At 43.5% G+C, this 21,943-nt stretch overlaps 1 protein-coding gene across 1 annotated transcript; it reads right to left on the reverse strand.

The window, feature by feature from the left end:
• Positions 1-312: 312 nt before the first annotated feature.
• On the reverse strand, positions 313-21,443 carry LOC101995214 (glutathione S-transferase A2-like). Its single transcript, XM_005347594.1, has 7 exons — positions 21,392-21,443; positions 11,315-11,420; positions 6,792-6,843; positions 5,855-5,987; positions 3,344-3,485; positions 1,350-1,481; positions 313-550 (listed from the first exon to the last, which is right to left on the reverse strand). Exons 2-7 carry the CDS (start codon positions 11,399-11,401, stop codon positions 428-430), a joined length of 669 nt encoding a protein of 222 aa, XP_005347651.1. The 5' UTR covers positions 11,402-11,420; positions 21,392-21,443; the 3' UTR covers positions 313-427.
• Between the last annotated feature and the right edge of the window lie 500 nt (positions 21,444-21,943).

Raw genomic sequence — 21,943 nt, forward strand, 5'->3', positions numbered from 1 at the left:
GGGTGGAGAAGTGTGAGATTCACGGTCAGAATCAACTAGAGTGGGTGAAGAATTACTTCTTGCTTGAGCATGGGCCTCCTGGAAGGAGAGTAGTTGGAGGAGACCTACTTGAGTCACCAAGACAGCTCAAAGGTACAGTACCTCCAATGACCATGAGGGGCAGCATGGGGGCAGTGCTGCTTAGGATCCAGAGTAAGCTTGTCAGGAGTATGCCTAATTAGACTAGTTTGCTTTTAATTGAAGTGTCTTTAGTTTGCCTTCGTCTTTATGTGTGACACCAGGAATCCAAGCTCACACTTCAAACACACTAACTACATACAGTGTTCTTCCATGTTTATTATTTCAAAATAACCATGATCCACAGCCGTGACTTAGTTTTGATAAACACCAGAGACTGGAATCCAAGGACTCGGTAAATGCAGCTTTACTAAAACTTGAAAATCTTCCTGGCCTCTTCGATTTGTTTTGCAGTAATGGGAGGCTTTCTCTGGCTGCCAGGCTGCAGGAACTTCTTCACATTGGGCAGGCTGCTGATTCTGCTCTTCAGGGCCTGTAATCCAGAACACACAGCCTGAGAGTCAGAACTGCTCATGTGCACAGTGTAAAACATCTGAGCCTCTCTCAGCACACGACCAACTGCCTCGTTGCAACAGGCCCAGAGAAGATGTGAGAGGAATGACAAATCCATGAGCTATAAACCATATCTCAACATAATTTCCTTAAGACCTCCTTTGACATCCAATTGTCTTCTCCTCAGGCCCCTGGACACAGCCTGTGCAGAGTGTGGTCCAGATCACAGAGCACTGTGTCTCTCGGGTGTGAAAGCAGAGATACCAAAGAAAAGTGAAGATGTGAAAAACTGAGTTGGAAATGGGGGCAGAAAACATCAAAGTCTGACCATGAATAACTCACAGTCAGTTTTCACACTGGAGACAAGGATGGGGTAACGGGGGGCGGGAAAGACAGTATGGTGGGTCCGTGGAGTGGGAAGCACAGTGCTGAGTGGTCAGGGCAAAGGAAGGGGTCAGCATGACAGAGACCTGCTCCCACTCTGCATGTGCAGAGACAGGCCACATGAGATGGAAGATGAAGACCACACGCAGCCTGTAAGAAACGGGGATCTAGGCAGTGATCTGTGGGGTTCTGCATCTTTCTCATGAAAAAAGACAAAATATTCTTCTTGGGGTATCACCTCCAAATCTCTATACACAGAACGATTATAGTCATGTCTCAAACCAGTGTTTAGTAGCTCAGTTTGGAGGCTGAAGTGTGGGCCCTCAGCAGCCCACAGGCCACCATTATATTCTCAGAGCCATGCGTGTGCGGCTGCCTCTCTGAGGTGATCTCACCTTCAGCAGGGGGAAAGGGGCCAGAAGGCTGGAGTCAAGCTCTTCAACATAGAGGAGAACTTCCAGCAGGTGAATGTCTACCCTGGTCAGCCTGTTGCCAACAAGGTAGTCTTGTCCGTGGCTCTTCAAGACCTGCCAAATTAAATGAGACAGATTATGAACACAAACAGTTGGGCTGGGGCCACTGACTTTCCCCAAGTCTCCCTATGAGACACTTTGCCTCTGTTTAACTTCTAGTAAAGAGTCATTACAAGTGTGTACATTGTTCATGCATACTGAGAAAAGAATTATAATTATCACATTGTGGTAGTTTGAATGTAATTCACCCCCCTAATCTTACAGAGCCTGGCACTATTAGGGGGAGTGACTTTGTTGGAGAGGGTATGGCCTTCTTGGAGGAAGTGTCACTGTGGGGCGGGCTTTGAGGTTGCCAGTGCTCAGGATACCACCCACTGAGTGAACTGACTTCCTGTTGCCTACAAGCCAAATGCAGCCAACATGACAAATGCCTGCAAGCCTCTGTGGTCCCCATCACAATGATAAGGGACTGAACCTCTGAAAAGATGTGAGCCACCCCAAGTAAATGTTTTCTTAATAAGAGTTGCTGTGACCATAGTGTCTCTTCATAGCAGTGAAAACCCTAAGAAAGGCATAGACTCAAAAGCAAAAGTAAGCCTCCCCTGTTTTTTAGTCCATAGCGCAGTGTATACAGGGAACTGGGATTCTCAGACATGATGATGGCTAGTTCATGTGTCCCATGAGAAAAGTCTTAATTGTCAGGACCATAGGCTACAGTGGCTCTCATGAGGACCCGATGGCTCCTAAAAGCCTCACTGCTTCCATAGAGCAGGGCCGAGATGGGCGAACGGTCAGAGGATGGAATGAGACCCAGAGTGATGCTCTGTAGGTCTGACAGTCAGGTGCCGTCGGAACAAGGTCTGAGAATGGAGTCACGGAAGGTTCCTGAGTGCTTGTGAGAAAACTCCAAGATGTCAAGGCAAGAGTCCTCTGACCTCACCTTCATCAAACATCGTAGACTTGTTCTTGCATTATGGTTTCATGCTCTTCCAAGTATAGTGGACGATTCATTACGACAGGCGCTAGTGTTGTTTCTTTTCCGCTTGACCATCACGTGTGGTTTGCTCTTGTGACTGCATGGTTTACTTGTGTGTCTTCTCTTAGCCCTTAGAGTGAAAACAGTCTAATGCTCTGGATTGAGTTGGCTGTTGTATGAGACTTCAGTTTGCCTTCAGTCTCCCAGGTCCCACAGCCTCTAAACAGTAACAACGGTCTTGGAGGAATGTGTACGATCCCTTATCCTCTAGGATCACAGCTTTTTTTTTTTTTTTTTTTTTTTTTTGCTTTTATTTGACAGAAGATCAAGTCAGTCTGATGTGTTTGTGATCTACCTCCAAAGAGAAGCCCCGACTAAGAGAGACACTGCGTGTACACAGACACCCCTTCATGTGTGGATGTGCATGGCTCTCATCCCAAGCCTGTCATCTGTGACCCTAACTCCTGCAGGCCAGTGTTCCTTTACATCTCTTCATCAGCCTCCTCCTCTGCCTGCATCACTGTCCTAGGTCAGGTTCTTCTCTCCATCTTTGAAGCTCTCTCCTCTTCTCCTGACAGCCAGTGACTCTCTGGGCTCCCTGTGTGATGTGACAGAATATTTTCCCATCTGTGGTTTTCTGCAGTTTGCCCTGGAATTGAAGCCCAGTGTGTCTGCAGGATCTATGTCCATCTCTGGTGTGGCTCAGCCTTCCACAGATCAGATCTGGTTATGGCCTTGAACCCTGTTGAATGTGGACCACTAGATTGGTGTGACCATGCAGTGCTCATTCACAGGCTGTTTGTATACAGTGTCCTGTGGGCAGGGAGCTGCACAGGGAGGCTCATGGAAGGTCAGTGAGGCAGCACCCTGTCCTTCCCAACCTCTGTCTTTCTCTTCTCCTGGAAACTCAGTGTCCCCAGACTTCAAACAGCCTACTTACTTTTTCATAGGCTGGCAAATACCGGTTTTTGGTCTTTTCTTTTATCAAGGAGATCTTGGCTTCTCTTTGGTCTGGGAGACTTATGACCACTTGCAGCATCATCTCAGTGAGATCTAAAATACCCTCTGTATACATGTCAATCCTGAAAGACAAAATTATCCAAATGGTTAAGGATTCTCAAAGGTTCCCTATTTTACATTTTAATCTAAAAACCCAAGAAATTTACTCTGGAAGGTGTTTGCAAAGTTACTTCATCTAGTGAATATGAATATAATTTTTTATATTTAACAGATATATTAACTTTCCTTCCAGGACATCCTGTTTGTTCAGATATAGTTTTATTTTTTTTTTACATACACATGGCCCTAACCCAAGCCCCAAAGGCATCACTGACCCATTTAGAGATGCCATCCTGATATACATGGTGGCATCCCATAAGATACAGCAGTTTTGCATGCTCCTTGATATGATTTGATCTCTAGAGCCATACTGAGATTATCAGAGCTACAAAATTGCAGTATTGGGAATATTATGTGAAGGTGTGTTACTTTTGTTTATGTGGCATTTGTTTAACTCTGTGCAGCTGTGATACTTTGCTTCTCTAGAACACTTGATGGCCTCACAGAGCTCTGAATGGCAATAGTGAGGCAGGAGGAAAGGAAGGAGAGACTGGCAGGCAGTAAAAAAAATATATAGTAGGAGAAATCTGGGAAGAAGGGGTTCAGAGAAGTAGCCACATAAATAGGAGGACAACAGGGGCCAGCCACTCAGCTACCCAGCAATCCATGGAGTAAGAATAAGCTTTAGAGAGTAAGAGAATGGGAAAACCCAGAGGCAAAAGGAGGATGGGATAATATAATTTAAGAGAAGCTGGCAAGAAACAAGTCAAGCTAAGGTCAGACGTTTATAACTAAGAACAAGCCTCCGAGTGATTCTTTTGGGGGCTGGGTGGAGGGCTCCCCTAAAAAGAGCAAAAAAGAACAAAAAGCATCCTACTCCTCCTATATATGCACTACAACACTGCCTCCCGTGCGTTCAACACCAAGCCCTGGCTGAGCCTTCAGGTGCGTCTCTGTGCATCTCTCATTCTGCCTCACGGCTCGGAGTCATTCTTGGGCAGTGTAGAAGTCTCCACTCGTTTCTCGCGAAGAACATCTATATAACCAGATCACACTGCAGTTGGATTCTGGCCTTGCTGACATTTGTCATGACTTGTCTATTTCTTTATTCATGTAAGCCACAGCACACATGGGACACATGCATTCCCTTGTTCCAAAGTGTAATTTCTACTATTCTTTTTGGAACAAAGGTTCACCATCACACAGTCATACACCGCCATTATTATACCCTCAAAATGTGTTCTTCTGTTTTCGTAAGTATTCTTGCAGGATCCTGGAAACATAACATTCTCCAATTCTAGAAGATTTTGGCCTTCCCCACACCCCAAGGCCTGGCACTGTGGCAGCTAGTGCAGGAGGACTGATCTGCTTCCTTCTTGTCCATGGGGAGGATGGGAACATTTCATATGAAATGAGCAGTGGATTGTGAGTTCGAGGCCAGCCTGGTCTACAGAGGTAGTTCCAGGACATCCAGAGCTGTTACCCAGAGAAACCCTGTCTCGCCAGTCCCCTCCCCCTCAAGAAAGAAATGAGCCATGGAACATATGCCCTGATGTCTGCTTACTTTACACCATGTAATATTCATGCTGTACCTTTGTATTGCTTTCCTCACGTATGTTCATGGCTAAAATCATACGATGTGCTCCTCTCTCATCTCTTATTGAATATCTCGGCTGATTCCACCATAGGGAAATATAATAATGCCGCTAGAAGTATTTCTATACAAGCATTGTTACAGTCAGGTCCATTTACCATGGACATGTTTCCCACACCACATTTAGTTCTTTGAGCAGCTGTGATACTCTCACAGTGGTTTATGAGTCAAGGATTTTGTCACAGCAGTGGGTCCCAGCATGGGTGGTACAGTCAGCCTGGTTGCTTTAGTCCTGCATTAAATGCTTCAGGTAATCTTGGCGCTTGGTCTCTCTAAGTCTCATTCTGTTGAGCAGTCCATACAACTGGCTGGGAATTCAGGTGCTTGCTCTGCACTGTTCCTACTCCTGGGACGTGGGAGGCAGCTCCTTCACCCTCCTCCCTAGGACTCCTCCTGCAGCCTCAAGCCCTGTGTCCTTGCCCTAAGCTGTTGGCTGAGGTCCAGCACTGAAGCCTTGAGCACCAGGAGTCATGGCTCCCCCATGCTCACACACTTGGCCACCGTGTTTGCAACTCTGTCCCTGTGCTGTGCTGACAACATCATCCTTGGCTGTAGCCACACTCACCTGCATCCGCCCCATATGCCCTTCCCTCTCCTCCATGGACTCTTCCATACTTGACCTAAGTGAAATAACCAGCCTGCTCCTAGACATAAACCCTGCCACCCTCTTGCTCATTCATGGAGACACCCAAATTTCCTTCATTTCCCTTTGGAGTAATAACAGAAAATATACTGTACAGGGCTCTCTCCTTCGCGTCCTTCCCATAGAGGTTGTATTTGGTGGCGATGTAGTTGAGAATGGCTCTGGTCTGTACCAGCCTCATCCCATCAATCTCCACCATGGGTATTTGCTGAAACATCAAACTCCCATCTGTGAAAGAAGAAAGGAATAGGTCTGTGAGGTGTCCAAGTCTCACTTCTCAGGAGCAGAAAAGTTGTATTGAAGTGTCTGATCATGTAAAGGAAAGATAAATGATTGGCTCTCAGTCTTTCAAGTTGAACCCTATTTACTTTAGCATCTGTTTCTGCTCTGTATCACGCATCTTCTTTTGGCTTCTTGAATCCGTCTTTATTTCCTATCCAGACACATATTATATCTCTAATGCATGCTTTTATGTTCAATTCATGTCCCTGGATGCACTAAATCCAGTGGAAGAGGGGTAGGGACAGCAGAGAGATACCATGCAAAGAAAACTAAGGTGTTTGACAATCTATTCATTTTCATAACATTAAGGTGTGTGACAGGGTCCTCTATAGGGAGCTACCATGAGTTCTCCAGCCTTGCTTTGTGGTTGATAGTAACTCCTCGGTAGTTAAAAAAAAAATCATTGCAGCTGTTTTCTGTCCATGATGTAATTGATGCTGATGTGTCTTGTGGTTGCAGGGCAGTGTGTGTGACACTGACCGTGTAAGCGAGTGAGACGTCCTGACTGAGATTGCTCACTCTGGGGTAGGAATCGTAGAAAACAGTAACAACCCACTAGGGAAACTTTTGGAGAAACCAACTTTCCTACCCTTATCACTGTCTCCATTTTTAGAGCACTCAGTGAGCCCCCTACCTCCATCACATCACTCTGCCATTCCTGACTTTTCCCACCCTCTGCTCAGCAACATCACCTTCTGGTAAACCTCCTACTCGGCACCTTACTGAGGACTTATAAATACTTAGTGTTACCTTTTATTAACTTCTCCAAGTCTTCTGGAGATTCTACAAACTTCTCTTCAAACTGAAGGAAAAAAAAAAGTAAAGGCATTCTCGTTAGCCCGCTCTGTATCATTGGAAATCTTTGAGCTTGAGCAGTCTGTGTCTGGTAGAACATTTGCAGAAATTAAAACTTGCAATAGATACAAAGGAGACTGTTCATGGCCACTTGGAATTCTGACTAGATCCGTCAACAATAGGGTGTTGATCACAACAAAGCTACTCAGTCGTGTGGTGCCCCTCCACCCTGACCCCATTCTTAGAAGCTAAGAGGGGAGTGTTCTCACTGGCAGCCTAGCACTGCGAAATTGACTGTTGAGGCTTTGGGTTTTAGGAAAGTGTTTAAACTTCATTGAGAACAGAATAGAACTTTCTGTGTCTCCGTCATGGCACATGGCATGGGCCCGTGGGTATCTACATTTTTTATTTTCAAGATATATTTACTATATTCATGATACTTTATTAAGAAGATGCCTATTTCAGGGCTTCTCAACTGTAAACAATGAGTTTATAACACATCATGGAAACACAAAAAAAGATAGGATCAGACTAACTCTTACTTTGTCCTTTAGGTAATTGGTGAGTATTTATTAAGGAAATTAAATCCTTATCAAAGAATGATTTTTATATTCAATTTCTTTTCTTTATTTGTCTGTGCCCTTGTCTTTGGATTTACTTAAAGCAGTTTTGTCTGGATGGCTCTTTCAGCCCGTATTTAATCACATTCTTTTCATCTTTGCCATCCTTGATCTTTGAATATTGTGCTTTTGCATTTATTGGCCCCATTTCAGATTCTCTAAACAGCTGTCAATTGTTCCCTGCCAATTTGACATCTCTTTAAAAGCACCAAGATTGAGTGCTTGTAGCTCGAGCTTCAGGTTACAGACTGTGTTCTGAGCATTTCGCCTTTCTCAATAACAGCCCCGGAGTGTTCACATACCTTTATAACCTTTGATTATTTTAATAGTCGTCTCTCAGTTCCGAGACTTGAAAATGTATTTCCAATGTTTTTAAGTCTTTCACTATTAATAAAATTTTATCAAAAAATTTAAAAATTATTACATATTTTGTGTGCACTGGTGTTTGCTGGGAAACGAATAAGCAGTCTCTGCCTACCTTTATCTGTGCACCACACACATGCCTGGTGGCCCAGATGCCAGAAGACAGTGGATTCCCTGGGACTGGAGTTGTAGATGGTTGGGGGCCACCATGTGGGTGCTGGGACTAGAACTCGGGTCCTCTGGACGAACAGCCAGTGCTCTAAACTCTCAGGTCCTTACTCCCCTCCTTATCTATATCTTTCAATTTTATATCTGAGGGCTGGAGAAAATGGTTCAGGGGCTAAGAGCACTGAGTGCTCTTCCAGAGGACATAGGCTTGATTCCAGCACCTACATTTGGTATCTTGCAAGTGTCTGCACCTCCAGGGCCAGATCCAATGCCCTCTCCTGTCCTCCTTGGGCACTGCACACACATGGTGCATCACAATCCATCCAGACAAAATCACACGCACATAAAATAAAACTTTAAATTCAATTTATATATACATGGTTAGTGAAATCTGGATGACTGTCACCGTCTTTGGGACTTGCCCAGTCACCACTCTCTCAGTTCTCCAACCCTGCAATAACACAACCGGCAGGTTTACTCCCTTCCCCTCTGCATTTTCAAGCGTCCTCACCTCACACAGTCCTTTGGTTATCTAATCAAATGCCATGTTTCCCACCAGAAGGAAAGTTTACAGCTGTCGTGATCAAGAACTGAAAACCCAGTCATATTATCACTTGGATTTGCCATGCTCAACACTCCCTCTTGATCATGCTAATAATGAAATTTTTCATCTTCAAATTTTTCAAATAAATACTTGCTACACCTGTCCCATTCTTATCTGAGAAGCCTCAGTGCTGAGTCATAAATTTCTTAATAATGTAATGAAAGGAGAGATCCTTTAAAACTGAGAGATTTCCTAGCTGTGAATCCCGTGCCCTTTCCTCCCATGCACAAAGCAGAAACATTTTCTGCAGCTTAGGGAACAATATCTACAACCAATTCTAAAAGAAGTTGGTGAATCCATCCTATCTGACGTCATCTCCAAAACAGAGCTGCAGGTTCTGGTGTTGAAAGGCTTCACTGAGGGGCAGGTGGGATATGGCTACAGCAGGTGCACAGGGACTTGGATGTGGGTGCTTGCTGGTCAAGCAAGATCCAAGTTCTTTATTTTTGTTATCTTTAATTACTGCTGTGTGTGTGTGTGTGTGTGTGTGTGTGAAAATTAGTGCAGAATCCACAGAGGACAGGGGCAGCAAAGTCCCCTGCAGCTAGAGTTACAGGCAGTTCTGAGTCTCCATATGTAGGTGCTGGAATCCAAATCTGGTTCTTCTGCAAAATCAGTAAGCACTTTAAAATGCGGAGCCAAATTTCTGGCTCCTCATCTAAGCTCCCTTTATTTTTGTGTATATAAATGTTTCTGTGTGAAGGCCTGTGTGTGTGTGTGTGTGTGTGTGTGTGTGTGTGGGTGTGCGCACACACACGCACTCACACACCAGGACAAAGCTGTGACATATGAAAAGACATACGAATCTGGGTTTTTACATGGGTTTCTAAATCCAAAATCAGGGCATTCCACTTTGCCTTTATCTACTGAGTCAACTTGCCAACCCTCTAGGGCCTTTGAAAGGACTTTTTTACTTTCATAGTCTAAAGGGACTTTTTAGTTATGAAAGTTTGGAAATTGGTTTCTAATTTGATTAGTAGTTTGCTGATGATCCCATAACCCCACAGATTGGACTGACAGACAATGAAATGACGTCAACAACTTGCACAGCACTCAGAGAGGTGCAGGGAGTGGTGACAGTCATCACAGATGTGGCTGAACTGTGATGGGTTTGGTGAGTGTGAGGGGGATGATGACAATGGCAGCCTGTGGGCACACGGAGCTGGAAGGTCCCAGCCAGGGTCTCTAGCGGCCTCTGCCCACTGCCTTCTCAGTCACTAAGGACACGGAAGAGGAAGGCTTGTGCACCACCCCCTCCTCCTGAGTTAAATCAACAGTCCAGTGGCTTAGAACATCCCCAGAGCCACAGAGCTGGCATACACACACTGGCACCCAGCTATTCATGTATTTAAAGAATCCTCCTGGGCTGGCACTAGCGTGTCTCGGTTTTTATGCCGTCCTTCATTCAGAAAGAATCAGCTGAAGCCCTGTTCGGTTAGGAATGGAGGTGGATTCCACAGCTGAGGGAAACACGTTGCTATGACACCGAGGGAGGACACCAAAGCCACCTTCACAGGACACCACTTCATCTTTTACCCTTTCCATTCTGCTCCTGTCTGAGGAGGACAAGATCTCAGTAGCTTCCAGGACTTCCTGTCAGGAAATACCAACAGCTGAGCTCCCCTGGAGTGAGCTGGGAAGTGTTTTTCCCAGGGACACCTCTAGAGGGCAGCACTAACATCTATCAGAATTTTCTTCCCTAAAGGTGGAAAGAAAGTATTTAAGCTCAGAATGTTGCTTTCACACTCACTTGGACCACTCTCTCACTTCTGAAAGCTCACAGATGTGGGGCCACCTGAAGATGGCACCTCTGTTTTACATCCTACCTATGCCCTCCTGATCAGCCCTGCACCTGGCATCTGAAGTCACTACAAACTGATTACTGAGTGTGCTGGACTGTGGCAGGCGGTGTGTTTCTGTCTTCTGTGTCAGGGCTCCCATTTGTCCTGTTTATCTTTAACTTGACTCTACTGAACATCTCTTGTATAATTTACCCCTTTTTGTAGTTTTTATTTTATAGGAGTGCAGACCAGAGGAGTGGGCACCCTCTGAGGCTAGAGCAACGGGCAGTTGTAAGCAGCCTGTGTGGGGCCTCTGCAAGGACACCATGGGGATTTGACCACTGAGCCATCACTTCAGTCTCCTGTCCCCTTGAAACCATTTTTTATCGTGGAAATTTCTGGTTCTACACTGTAAAACTACACACAAGATGCAAAGATCCTCCACCTGTCAATCACCAATTGACAGCTCCAATAGCCCCCAGGTAATGTCCAACGGGTTCATCTCTGCCCATCTTCTCTGTGACTCTGATTTTAATGTCAGACTTGAGGTGTCAAATGTTCCCATCACAGTTTTGTGAATCTTAAATACTCTTTTAAAAAGAACAGGGTCATAGCTATAACCACAATATCATACCGTAATCTGCAATAAACAACTTGAATTATTTAATAATCAATACTTGAGTTTTTATTTCTGTATGTCTCATTATGTAACTGGATTTAACTCAAATAGGTAACCAACCAAGTAAGTATTTGATTTTTTTTCCTGAAAATATCCTTTAATGTTCAAATTTTCATTTTCTCCAATCAGTCCATCTCCTTAATACATGAAGATCACTATTAACAAGAAACCATGTACCGTTTTCCTGGTGTGGAGCCTCTCAGGTTAGAGAAGTATTTAGACTTATCTTAGGTCCCATTCCAGAAGAGCAATGCACAACCTACCTCCACCCCTGCTGCAGCCAGGAGCCACCTGATGCACTCCATCCTGCCCCGGCCATTGAAGTAGTAAAGCACGGGCTTCCCAGCCATGGCCACAGCTGTGGTTTCACTGTGAATGGAAAAGCAAAGAGATCAATCCTGGGAGACTGCGCTCTGTGTGGGACCCTCTCCCCTTATTCTCAAAGGGGCAAGGAGAAATTTCCTAGCAGAATGTTTTCCCAAGAAGATAGTGGCCTTCCCCTCTCCCACTCGGGAGATTCCGAGCACAAGGTCACTTAGGTCAGCCCAGCCAGCCACCTGGCACAGGCTGATAAAGATGGCCTTGCTCTAAAAACAAGGAAAACGCTGACTTAACAGAATGGGAGGGAGCAAAAGTCCTTGTACCCGTGCCAAAGCAGCTTCAAAGATTCTCTTTGTAGTTATGCCTTAAAAAGCTTACCCCACAGAGGAGATACAACTCCTCTCTACCTTGTTGTAATGGGGATGGAGATGAGTTCCAAACATGTTTGTATTATGCTGATTAAACCTTGCTTATTACAGTCTGGACCTCTCTGGTGGTCTCTCTCTGGGGGTCGTAATCTGGGCACAACACTCTGGAATATGTTCAGTAATAAAGCACTAGGGAAGGGCAGTCTGCCTTCTTCATGGATGACTTCCAGGGGACCCAAGAAGGTCATCTCTCTTTTCCTCTCTCTCTTTTGTTTTTTTTGAGACAGGATTTCTCTGTGTAACAACCATAGCTGTCCTGGAATACTCTTAGTAGATCAGATTAGCCTTGAATTAATAAGTCTGCCTGCCTTTGCCTCCCCTGTGCTGGGATTAAAGGCATGCACCCCGGAAGGTCTCTATGTCTTAACTTCTCACTCAGCAGTGACCAACAATGAACACTGCACCAATCCAGACTCACTCAGCTGGTCATAGGCCTTTGCTTTGAGGACGTAAGCAAAGTAACCCTGATCCTATAATGATAAAGGACCTGTGAACCTGTTTCGTCTATTTCCTGAAAAGTTGTGTATGCTTGTTTTGTTGGGAACTTTTGTCTGTTTTCTGGTGTGTTTGCAAGTTTTGCTGCAAGCATGAAGCTGAACAAGAATGGTTGGGCAATTTTTGCTGTTTCTGCTGCCGACAGAAACCACCCAGCACTGATGTGGCTACATTTATGGTCAGGGCTCAGAATTTATCTCTGGGGTTGGCAGGAGTCCAGATGTCTTTTTGGTGTTGATAACGTTAAGCCTGTTTTATGCTGTTCTTTATTAAAAAGCTTGGCTCTAGGGCTGGAGAGATGGCTCAGCGGTTAAGAGAACTGACTGCTCTTCCAGAGCTCCCAAGTTCAATTCCCAACAACCACATGGTGACTCACAACCATCTATAATGGATTTTGTGCCCTCTGCTGGAATACAGGCATATATGCAGGCAGAACACTATAAAACAAACAAACAAATAAATATTGGGAGAAAATGGAAATACTAAGACTTAAAAAAACAAAAAGCTGGCTCTAGCGTTGGATTATGGCTCTTCTTTCGCTAGACCCAAGCATGTTTATTTAACAGTTTCCTCTGTGTCCCTGTGTCAGCCTGAACCCCTGGCACAGTGACAGGGAGAAGAAAAACACAGCAAACAGCCAGAAAATTGGACTTGGCTTATATGAACATTCTGTACCTTGAGATTTACAAATTTATTTTGTTAGCTAAGGTTAAAAATATGGTTACATAAAATGTTAAAACTAGCAGCACTGAAAACTGAAAATTAAAAAAAAATCTACACAAGGATAATTTTAAAGGAACCACATGACATGACATAATCTATTTTGGGTTGCCATCACTTTTAGTCAGCCACATGGCTGGAGGCACCTTTGCTAGGGTTAAAGAAGATGATGTCATAGGATTTCACTGCTGTCTTGATTAAAGGTGACCCTGTGGAGTGGGCGTACCAAGGAGGCAACAACAGTTCTCCAAGATATTTTGGATTGGGGTAGAGTTTTATATGATAATTCATGTCCTACCCTAAAAACAAGATTTATATAAGATAAGATTTAAAAACAATGTTTGTTTAATAAGACTTTAAATCTGTGCTTCCATCATTGCTTTATACACAGGAATGTACCTTGGTCTGGCAACTTGGTAATTTAAGAGTCACCCAGGTGATAATGGTTGTAAAAACGAAAAGGGACCATAGGGAACAGCTGAGGTTTGTGAATGTACGGGAGGGCTAGAGTTCCAAAGAGAGTCCAGTTGCTATGGTGACCTAAACAATTTTAGAAATGCCAGTGCCAGGTGATAGTCACCAGAAGCATCAGCCACAGTGAAATGGAGCAGGCTGAGAGCCGGAAGCCAGGCTATGTATACACTGCTGAGGGTGGGGCCAAAGAGATGAGCTAAACCTCCTCTCAAACACAAAACAACAACAAAAAAGATTATAAATAAATCCCAGATGTTGAACTTTAAATTGCTTACACTACTGGAGCTTGATTTTGCCTTATACAGATTATGCCGTGTTTCTCCCTCCTAAAGTAAAAGAGGGTACTTTATGTTTTGGTTTGGCAGGAAGACATTTGAAAGTTTTTTTTTTATTGATTTGTATTGAGCTCCACATTTTTCTCTGCTCCCCTCCCTGCCTCTCCCCTCCCTTCTTCAACCCTCCCCCAAAGTCCCCATACTCCCAATTTACTCAGGTGATCTTGTCTTTTTCTACTCTCTACTTCCCACGTAGATTGGATCTATGTAAGTCTCTCTTAGTGTCCTCATTGTTGTCTAAGTTCTCTGGGATTGTGGTTTGTAGGCTTTTTTTTTTTTGCTTTATGTTTAAAAACAACCTATGAGTGAGTACATGTGATAAGTGTCTTTCTGTGTCTGGTTTACCTCACTCAAAATAATGTTTTCTAGCTCTATCCATTTTCCTGGAAAATTTAAGATATCATTATTTTTTTCTGCTGTGTAGTACTCCATTGTGCAAATATACCACATTTTCCGTATCCATTTTTCGATTGAGAAGCATTTAGGTTGTTTCCAGGTTCTGGCTATGACAGACAAAGCTGCTATGAACATAGCTGAGCACATGTTCTTGTGGCACGATTGAGCATCCTTTGGATATATGCCCCAAAATGGTATTGCTGGGTCTTGAGGAATGTTGTTTCCTAATTTTCTGAGGAATTGCCACACTGACATCCAAGGGGGCTGTACCAGCTTGCATTCTCACCAGCAATGCAGAAGTGTTCCCTTTTCCCCACAACCTCTCCAGCATAAGTTGTCATCAGTGTTTTTGATCTTGGCCATTTTTACAGATATAATGTGGAATCTCAGAGTTGCTTTGATTTGCATTTCTCTGATGACTAAGGATGTGGAACATTTCCTTAAGTGTTTTCAGCCATTTTAGATTCCTCTGTTAAGAGTTGTCTGTTTAGGTCTGTACTCCATATTTTTTTATTGGATTATGTGTTCTTTTGGTGACCAATTTCTTGAGTTCTTTGTATATTTTGGAGATCAGACTTCTGTCCGATGTGGTGTTAGTGAAGATCTTTTCCCATTTTGTAGGCTGTCATTTTGTTTTGTTAACTATGTTTTTTTCTTTACAGAAGCTTTTTAGTTTTAGGAGGTCCCATTTATTAATTGTTTCTCTCAGTGTCTATGCTACTGGGGTTATATTTAGGAAGTGGTCTCCTGTGCCAATGTGTTCAAGTGTACTTCCCACTTTCTCTTCTATGAGGTTCAGTGTGGTTGGCTTTATGTTGAGGTCTTTGATCCATTTGGACTTGAGTTTTGTGCATGGTGATAGTTATGGGTATATTTTCATTCTTCTACACGTTGATATCCAGTTATGCCAGCACCACCTCTTAAATATGCTTTCTTTTTTCTATTTGATATTTTTTTTTGCTTCTTTTTCAAAAATCAGATGTTCGAAGATGTGTGGATTGATATCCGGGTCTTCTATTCGGTTCCATTGGTCCTCCTGTCTGTCCTTATGCTAATACCAGGCTGTTTTCAGTACTGTAGCTCTGTAGTAGAGTTTGAAGCCAGGCATTGTGATGCCTCCAGAAGTTCTTTTATTGTACAGTATTGTTTTGTCTATCCTGGGTTTTTGCTTTTCCACATGAAGTTGAGTACCGTTCTTTTGAGTTCTGTGAAGAATTTGTAAGACTTTAAGACAATCCTGAAGCCATTTTTGAATCCTCTCAGCCTCTGTGCCATAGTGCTTCCCCTCCTCCCCTGGGAACCAAGGACCTAACAGCTACACTCGCACGTACTCAGTTCCTGAACAATTACGCATATACGTATGTTTTGGTTCGGTCCCCTGGGAAACGGGGTCAAAATGACCTCTTACCTCATCTGATCTGGCAACAGCTTTCCAGTCAATTATTGGTAATAGTCCTTTCAAATAAGCCAATCAGAATAGTCACAGAACAACCCCCCTTGCTTCTGTGGCCCCTTTAAAAGTAGACTGTACCTGCTATTTGGGGTCCCTCGGCTTCCCGAATGCTGGGGTACCCTGTCATGACAGAATCAATAAAATCCTCATGCTTTTGCATCGGCTGTGGTGTATGGTCTCTGGGGGCGACTCCTTCTCGGTGTTTGGATACTAGAGTCCAACAAATTTTGCTGGGATTTTGATGGGCATTGCGTTGAATCTGTAGATTGCTTTTGGTAAGATTGCCATTTATTTTATTTTATTTTATTTTTTGGTTTTTCGAGACAGGGATTCTCTTTAGCTTTGGTGCCTGTCCCGGAACTAGCTCTTGTAGACCAGGCTGGCCTCGAACTCCCAGAGATCCGCCTGCCTCTGCCTCCCGAGTGCTGGGATTAAAGGCGTGCGCCATCACCACCCGGCCTGGTCATTTATTTTTTTGTTAATTCTGTCTACCCAAGAGCATGGGAGATCTTTCCACTGTCTGGTGTCTTCTTCAATTTCTTTCTTCAAAGATTTAAAGTTCTTATCATACAAGTCTTCCAGTTGTTTGGTTAGAGTTACTCTGAGATATTTTATGCTATTTGTGGCTATTGTGAAGGGTGTTGATTCTCTGTTTTCTTCCCCAGCCCTGTTATCATCTGTGTACAGGAAGGCTACTGTTTTTTTTTTTTTTGAGTTAATCTTGTATCCTGATTCATTGCTGAAAGTGTTTATGAGTTGTAGAAGTTCCTTGGTAGAATTTTTGGGATCGGTTATGTAAACTATCATATCATCAGCAAACAGTGAGAGTTTGGCTTCTTCTTTTCCAATCTGTATCCTCTTGATCACCTTTTGTTGTTTTATTGCTCTAGCTAGGACCTCAATATAGGAGCTATATTGAATAGATATGGAGAGAGTGGATAACCTTGTCTTGTTCCTGAGTTCAGTGGAATCGCTGGGAGTTTCTCTCCATTTAATTTGATGTTGGCTGTTGGCTTGCTGTATATTGCCTTAATTATGTTTAGGTATGTTCCTTGTATCCCTGCTCTCTCCAAGACCTTTATCATGAAGGGATGTTGCATTTTGTTAAATGCTTTTTTGGCCTACTTTGGCCTAGGTTGCCGGCTTTGCCCTGTTTCTGTAAATCCTGTTCTGGAACCCTTCCTGCAGAGTCCCTGGGTTGGAGTTGGACCTGGAAACATTTCTGGCTCTGGTCTACTGCCTTGGAGGTCCCAAGCTCGGGTGCACTCAGAATCACAGAGGACCTGCTTACTCCCTCAGAGGTTCCAGACTCACGCTTGGACCTGCAAAGGTTCCAGCTTCCTGCATATTCCCTTTGATGCACCAGACAAATGCTTGGACCCTTAGAGGTCCTGGATCAGGCCTACTCCCTCTGAGGACCCAGACTCATGCCTGGCCCTGCCGAGATGTCTGGTTCCTGCCTATTCTCTTGGAGGTCCCACGTTCACTCATGCCGAGCCTGGCAGAGGTCCTGGCTCAGTCCTAGTTCCTGGGAGGTCTTAGACTCACGCCCAGACTCACCTGGGTCCTGGCTTAGGTCTGCTCCCTTGAATGTTCCAGATTCACGTACAGACCCGCAGTGGTTACTCCCCTGTACCTGTTCTGGTGGAGATCACTAACTGTGGATCTGGTCACAGACTTAATCGTCATCAGCCAGGGTCCTGGGACTGGGTTGGCTTCCGGGACTGGGTTTCCTCCTGATTTCTGCTCCTGGTGGAGCTTGCTCCCTCTCTGTCCTAGGTAGCTGGTTCGGTCCCACTCCGGTTACACATGGATATTGCTGACTCTGAGTCAGGTCACTGGTTCAGTCCTGGTCCACCAGTGTCCGTGGACTCAATTTGAGAGATTTTAAATCTTTTTCAGGACAGTTTTAAAAGTATTTAAATTTATAAGACTACAATATATTTTTAAGTTTATAAAATGTTTTATTTTGTTAATATTTGGACTTAAAATAAAAAGCTAAAAGTTAGGGCCACAGTCATTAGCCTCACAAAGGAGAAACTGGGGTGTTAACTCCTTATGATGCAGCAAGACAATGACCTAAGCAGTCTGGCAAAGGGCTTGAGGCAGCTTCTCAGCCTAGTGAGTCTGACGCTCTGGGGGTTAAACAACCTTTTAACAGGGGTGTGAAATGATTGCCTGAGTGTCACATGTTTACATTAAGATTCCTAAAATGACAAGACTGCAGTTCTAATAGAGCAATGGGAAAAATTGTGTAATGGGGAGGTCACCACAGCCTGGGGAACTATACTAGAAGTTCAAAACATTGGAAAAGTTAAAAACTAATGGCTTAGAGAATGTCTCTCCTTACTCAAGGTCTATTTAGGCCTTAGAATGTATGTCTAGCCTCCTTGTCTTTGCTAACTTTGCTAAGCTCAAGCTTTTTGGATAAACTGAGTAATTTAAAAATTTTAATATTGAAAGAGATCTGATTCAAGATCATTATTTTTTAGGGCTAAACCTGACAGGAATGGGATATGAAGCCAAAGTTTTAGAAAAGTTGCTAACTTAATGTAGAATGTTAGGGAACACAACTAAACAGTCAGTCATCCTTATAAATGATCAAATTCTTTCATTATGATCACGGTAAGTAATGACATAATTAATTACAGGGATAAACCTTTGTTGGAGAAGACTGTTCATTCATTCCCAGCCTCTCAGACCTACAAAGTTTCTGTGGACTACATCGGAGGCATCTGTCTCCTGTGGGCTTCTCTTTGACTCCACCTTCTTTCTCCCAGCATTCAGTTTAGTTTTCCTTGCCTAGCTCTATTTTGCCCTATCACAGGCAACTTCTTCATTCATTAAACAATAACGGCAACACATATACAGAAAGACTTCCCACACCAAGCCTTACTTCTTTCCCTGTATATGTTCAAAGGTAAGCTTAAAACAAGTAACTTGAAGCAAAGTTTGTCTATTCAGATATACCTGGACAGTCCTCAAAACTACTTCAGAGATCTACAACATATGGCATTTAAAATGTTGATTCAAAAGCTTATGATATCATACAGAGACTCCCAGATCCTATCAGTGACTCAAGGTCTCCAAAGAAGATTACCACGATTACTCCACCTGGATTTGGCAATGCTGACCACTGGGCAAGATGCCCCAGTAAAACAACTGCCACCAAGACCCAGGCCAGGTTGTGGACAAGCAGAAGGACATTGGAGAATTAATTGTACCCCCTTTGCCTAGACAAAATAAGATAGGTCTTACCCATGTTCCTCCACAGAAAAGACTCCCACCTTATGGGCCTGACTAAGACTGATACTGTTCTGAACTTCTGCCTCCAGCACTATGGAGACCTGGGTATGGCTCACTGGGTATGGGCTGGTCTCTGTCATTTTTAATAGATTCAGAAGCTGCTTGGTCTACACTCAGGTATAATTTAACCTTCTTGGATCTCTGAGAGTATTAACCACAGGACTAGCTATGGCTGTCAGATTAGCAGCAGGCAGCCAGGTTCTTCCCATGTTAAAATCAAGAGTTGCTTTTCCTAGAGCTACTAGGTCTCCTGTTGAGAAAAGGTGGGTAGGTTTGTCTTGCTTCATAAGAAAAGGGCTTTATAATAGTTTGACAGGCTTCATAATAAAAGATACAGGTTTCAGATGTAACTTTCCACTATAGGAATATGATTAGAACGTGATTAGAAATGACTGCTCACAGTAGTTACGGCCTGTGTCTCTGGTGAACAAAGAAAGAAAATAAAAGAATAAAATCTATACAAGTTTTGAGGGTCTCAAAATGTTTTCAGATCTAAAGATATGAAAGCTTGTAAATTTGAAGGGTCTCAAAATGATTTAAGTTTTATAAATAAGATATAAATAAATATGCTAAGATATAAAAAGTGTTTTAAATTTCTTCCCCTGCTATGGTACACAAGTTCAGAGCTTAACATTAATAAAGTTCTGATAAGTTAATAAGACTTTAAGGTACTTCTCCCTTGGCTAAGGGCATCTCACTGCAACCCATATCTGGCTCTCTGGACAGAGGAAAATGTACATGCTTTTAACCCAAATCTGTAGTTTTTGCTAGGACTTGATGGTATGAGTCTACTCCTGCTGTTTTATAGATACCTGCTTTTTCTACTATATATAGTTTTCAGTAATGTATCTAAAACTTTTATGTCTCTTTTTGTAAACAAAAACAAATTCATGTAAGCTTCAGAGAATCTGGGAAGTCATAAAACTTGGATTCACTTCCCACAGGTCTAAAGAACTCCAGATAAATACAGCCCAAGGTTTCCCCATGTGTCTAGTGCTGAGGATGATATGTTTCTCTCTCCTGGTCTGGAGACTCCTCCCTTTCCCACTTACTAGGACTATGGGCCTGAATATTTACCTTTAAGTTCATAATTTTAACTTCTGTTCCTCATTTAGACTTGTCTCAACAGGTTTCCACTTGGTTGACAGACATATTTAAGCATCAGCTGCTGACGACAACCTGTTCCAAATGACGTGCTGGAAGCTGATGTGGACCAGTCCAGCCCATGTGAATGCTCCCTGAGTTTTCAGTGCAGTCAGCCAACCCGCTGCTCCTGATGAGTGCCCCACTGCCTGAAGTCCCTCCTTGCCTTTGACCAGCCTTTCAGCCTTCTTGGGCCCTGATAGCAATGCCCCAATGTCAGCTTGAACTAGTTATAGAAAAGAACAAGTCACCCTGTACTCCCCATCCAAAATAGGTTGAAATGCTTAGTTAAGGGATACTCCCTGGCTTGGGGAACAAAATGCCTACCTATAATATCCATTGCCATAGCAGGAAAATAGGCCCAGAGTTGTTAATGAATGGATTTATTAACTAAAATGTTTCTGCAATTAGATAAGACACTTTGATTCTTTATGCAGAACCGAAGATTCAGGATTAATTTTGTTGTACTCAAAGATCAGAGCTATAAGGCCTGGTAGCCAAGGATGATCACTGCCGTAGAAAAATCTGTTAGCTAATAGTTCTTAGGTCCAAATACCATTCCCTTGAACCCCTAGACAAGCAGGACCTGTGATCGGGTCCTGTCGTCTGTACTTGTGAAGTGGGGTATATATGGCCCAGTCATAATAGGCTCAATAGAGATCAGCCAGTCAAAGAGCAGGCCTGAGTTTCAGGTTACCCTAAGGCAAACCTGGTTCCAGAAAAGACCACAAACTGAGACCACTCAGGCACCACCCAGGAATGGGACTGTCAAGGGGAAAATACCTAGTGTTCCAAAGACTAGGATACCTGACATTGCAATCTTTGTAGATAGGATCACCAGACGTCCCTTAGTTCAGCACACAGCCAGTTCCCATTCACCAAGACACCCCAACCTCTGCTGTGATAAAAATCCTACCCAATTTGGATCATTGCTCTCCAATCTCACCGCTATGTCAGGTGGATGCAGGGTCGAGGCTCAATCTTAAATAACAGCTCTTGGCTTTTGTTTACAAGTACAGACTCCATAGTGTTAGTAGGGTGACCCTGTGATCTGGGCATAACAATACAAACCAGATTCAAACACAGCTAGAGTCAATGGTACTGAGCAGTGAATATAATAAAACTGTATTACAATTACATTAGTAGAAATTACATTATAGAACCAGCTCTTTTGTACAATTAATGCATGCTATATAGAACATTGAAAAACTGTTTTCCACTGATGCAGACATAGAACTAGTTACACAGATTATAAGAGAGAGAACTGACCTAGTGAGAGTCCAGACTTCCGCTCTGCTCAGCTCCCCAGCTCCTCCTCCAGATGAGTGGGGGAACTACTTTAATAAGGTCACCATTCTCACCAAGGGGGGTGGTGACCAATAGGGAGCAGCCACTCCCATTGACTCCCACAGAGTTCAGGATTCCAGAGCTTCAAGATAGACTAGAAACATGAAAAATCAGAGGGAGGGAGCTATGAGGCCCCATCCATTCCTGAAAGTCTAGAGTTCTTCAATTTAGTCCCTACAGCAGTCCTATATATAACCTTACACAGGCTTTCTATAAACAACTCTATAGAAACTCAGCATCTCTCTCTCTCTCTTTCACACACACAAACACACACACACACACACACACACACACACACACACACACACACACCAGGTGGAGGGGTAGGGAGGAAGGAATAAGTAAAAAACTTCATAAGATTTTTTTTTTAAATTTATTTATTTATTGAGGATTTCTGCCTCCTCCCCGCCACCGCCTCCCATTTCCCTCCCCCTCCCCCGATCAAGTCCCTCTCCCTCATCAGCTTGAAGAGCC

The sequence above is a fragment of the Microtus ochrogaster genome, chromosome 5 (assembly GCF_000317375.1).
Source record: "Microtus ochrogaster isolate Prairie Vole_2 chromosome 5, MicOch1.0, whole genome shotgun sequence".
NCBI classification, from domain to species: domain Eukaryota; kingdom Metazoa; phylum Chordata; class Mammalia; order Rodentia; family Cricetidae; genus Microtus; species Microtus ochrogaster.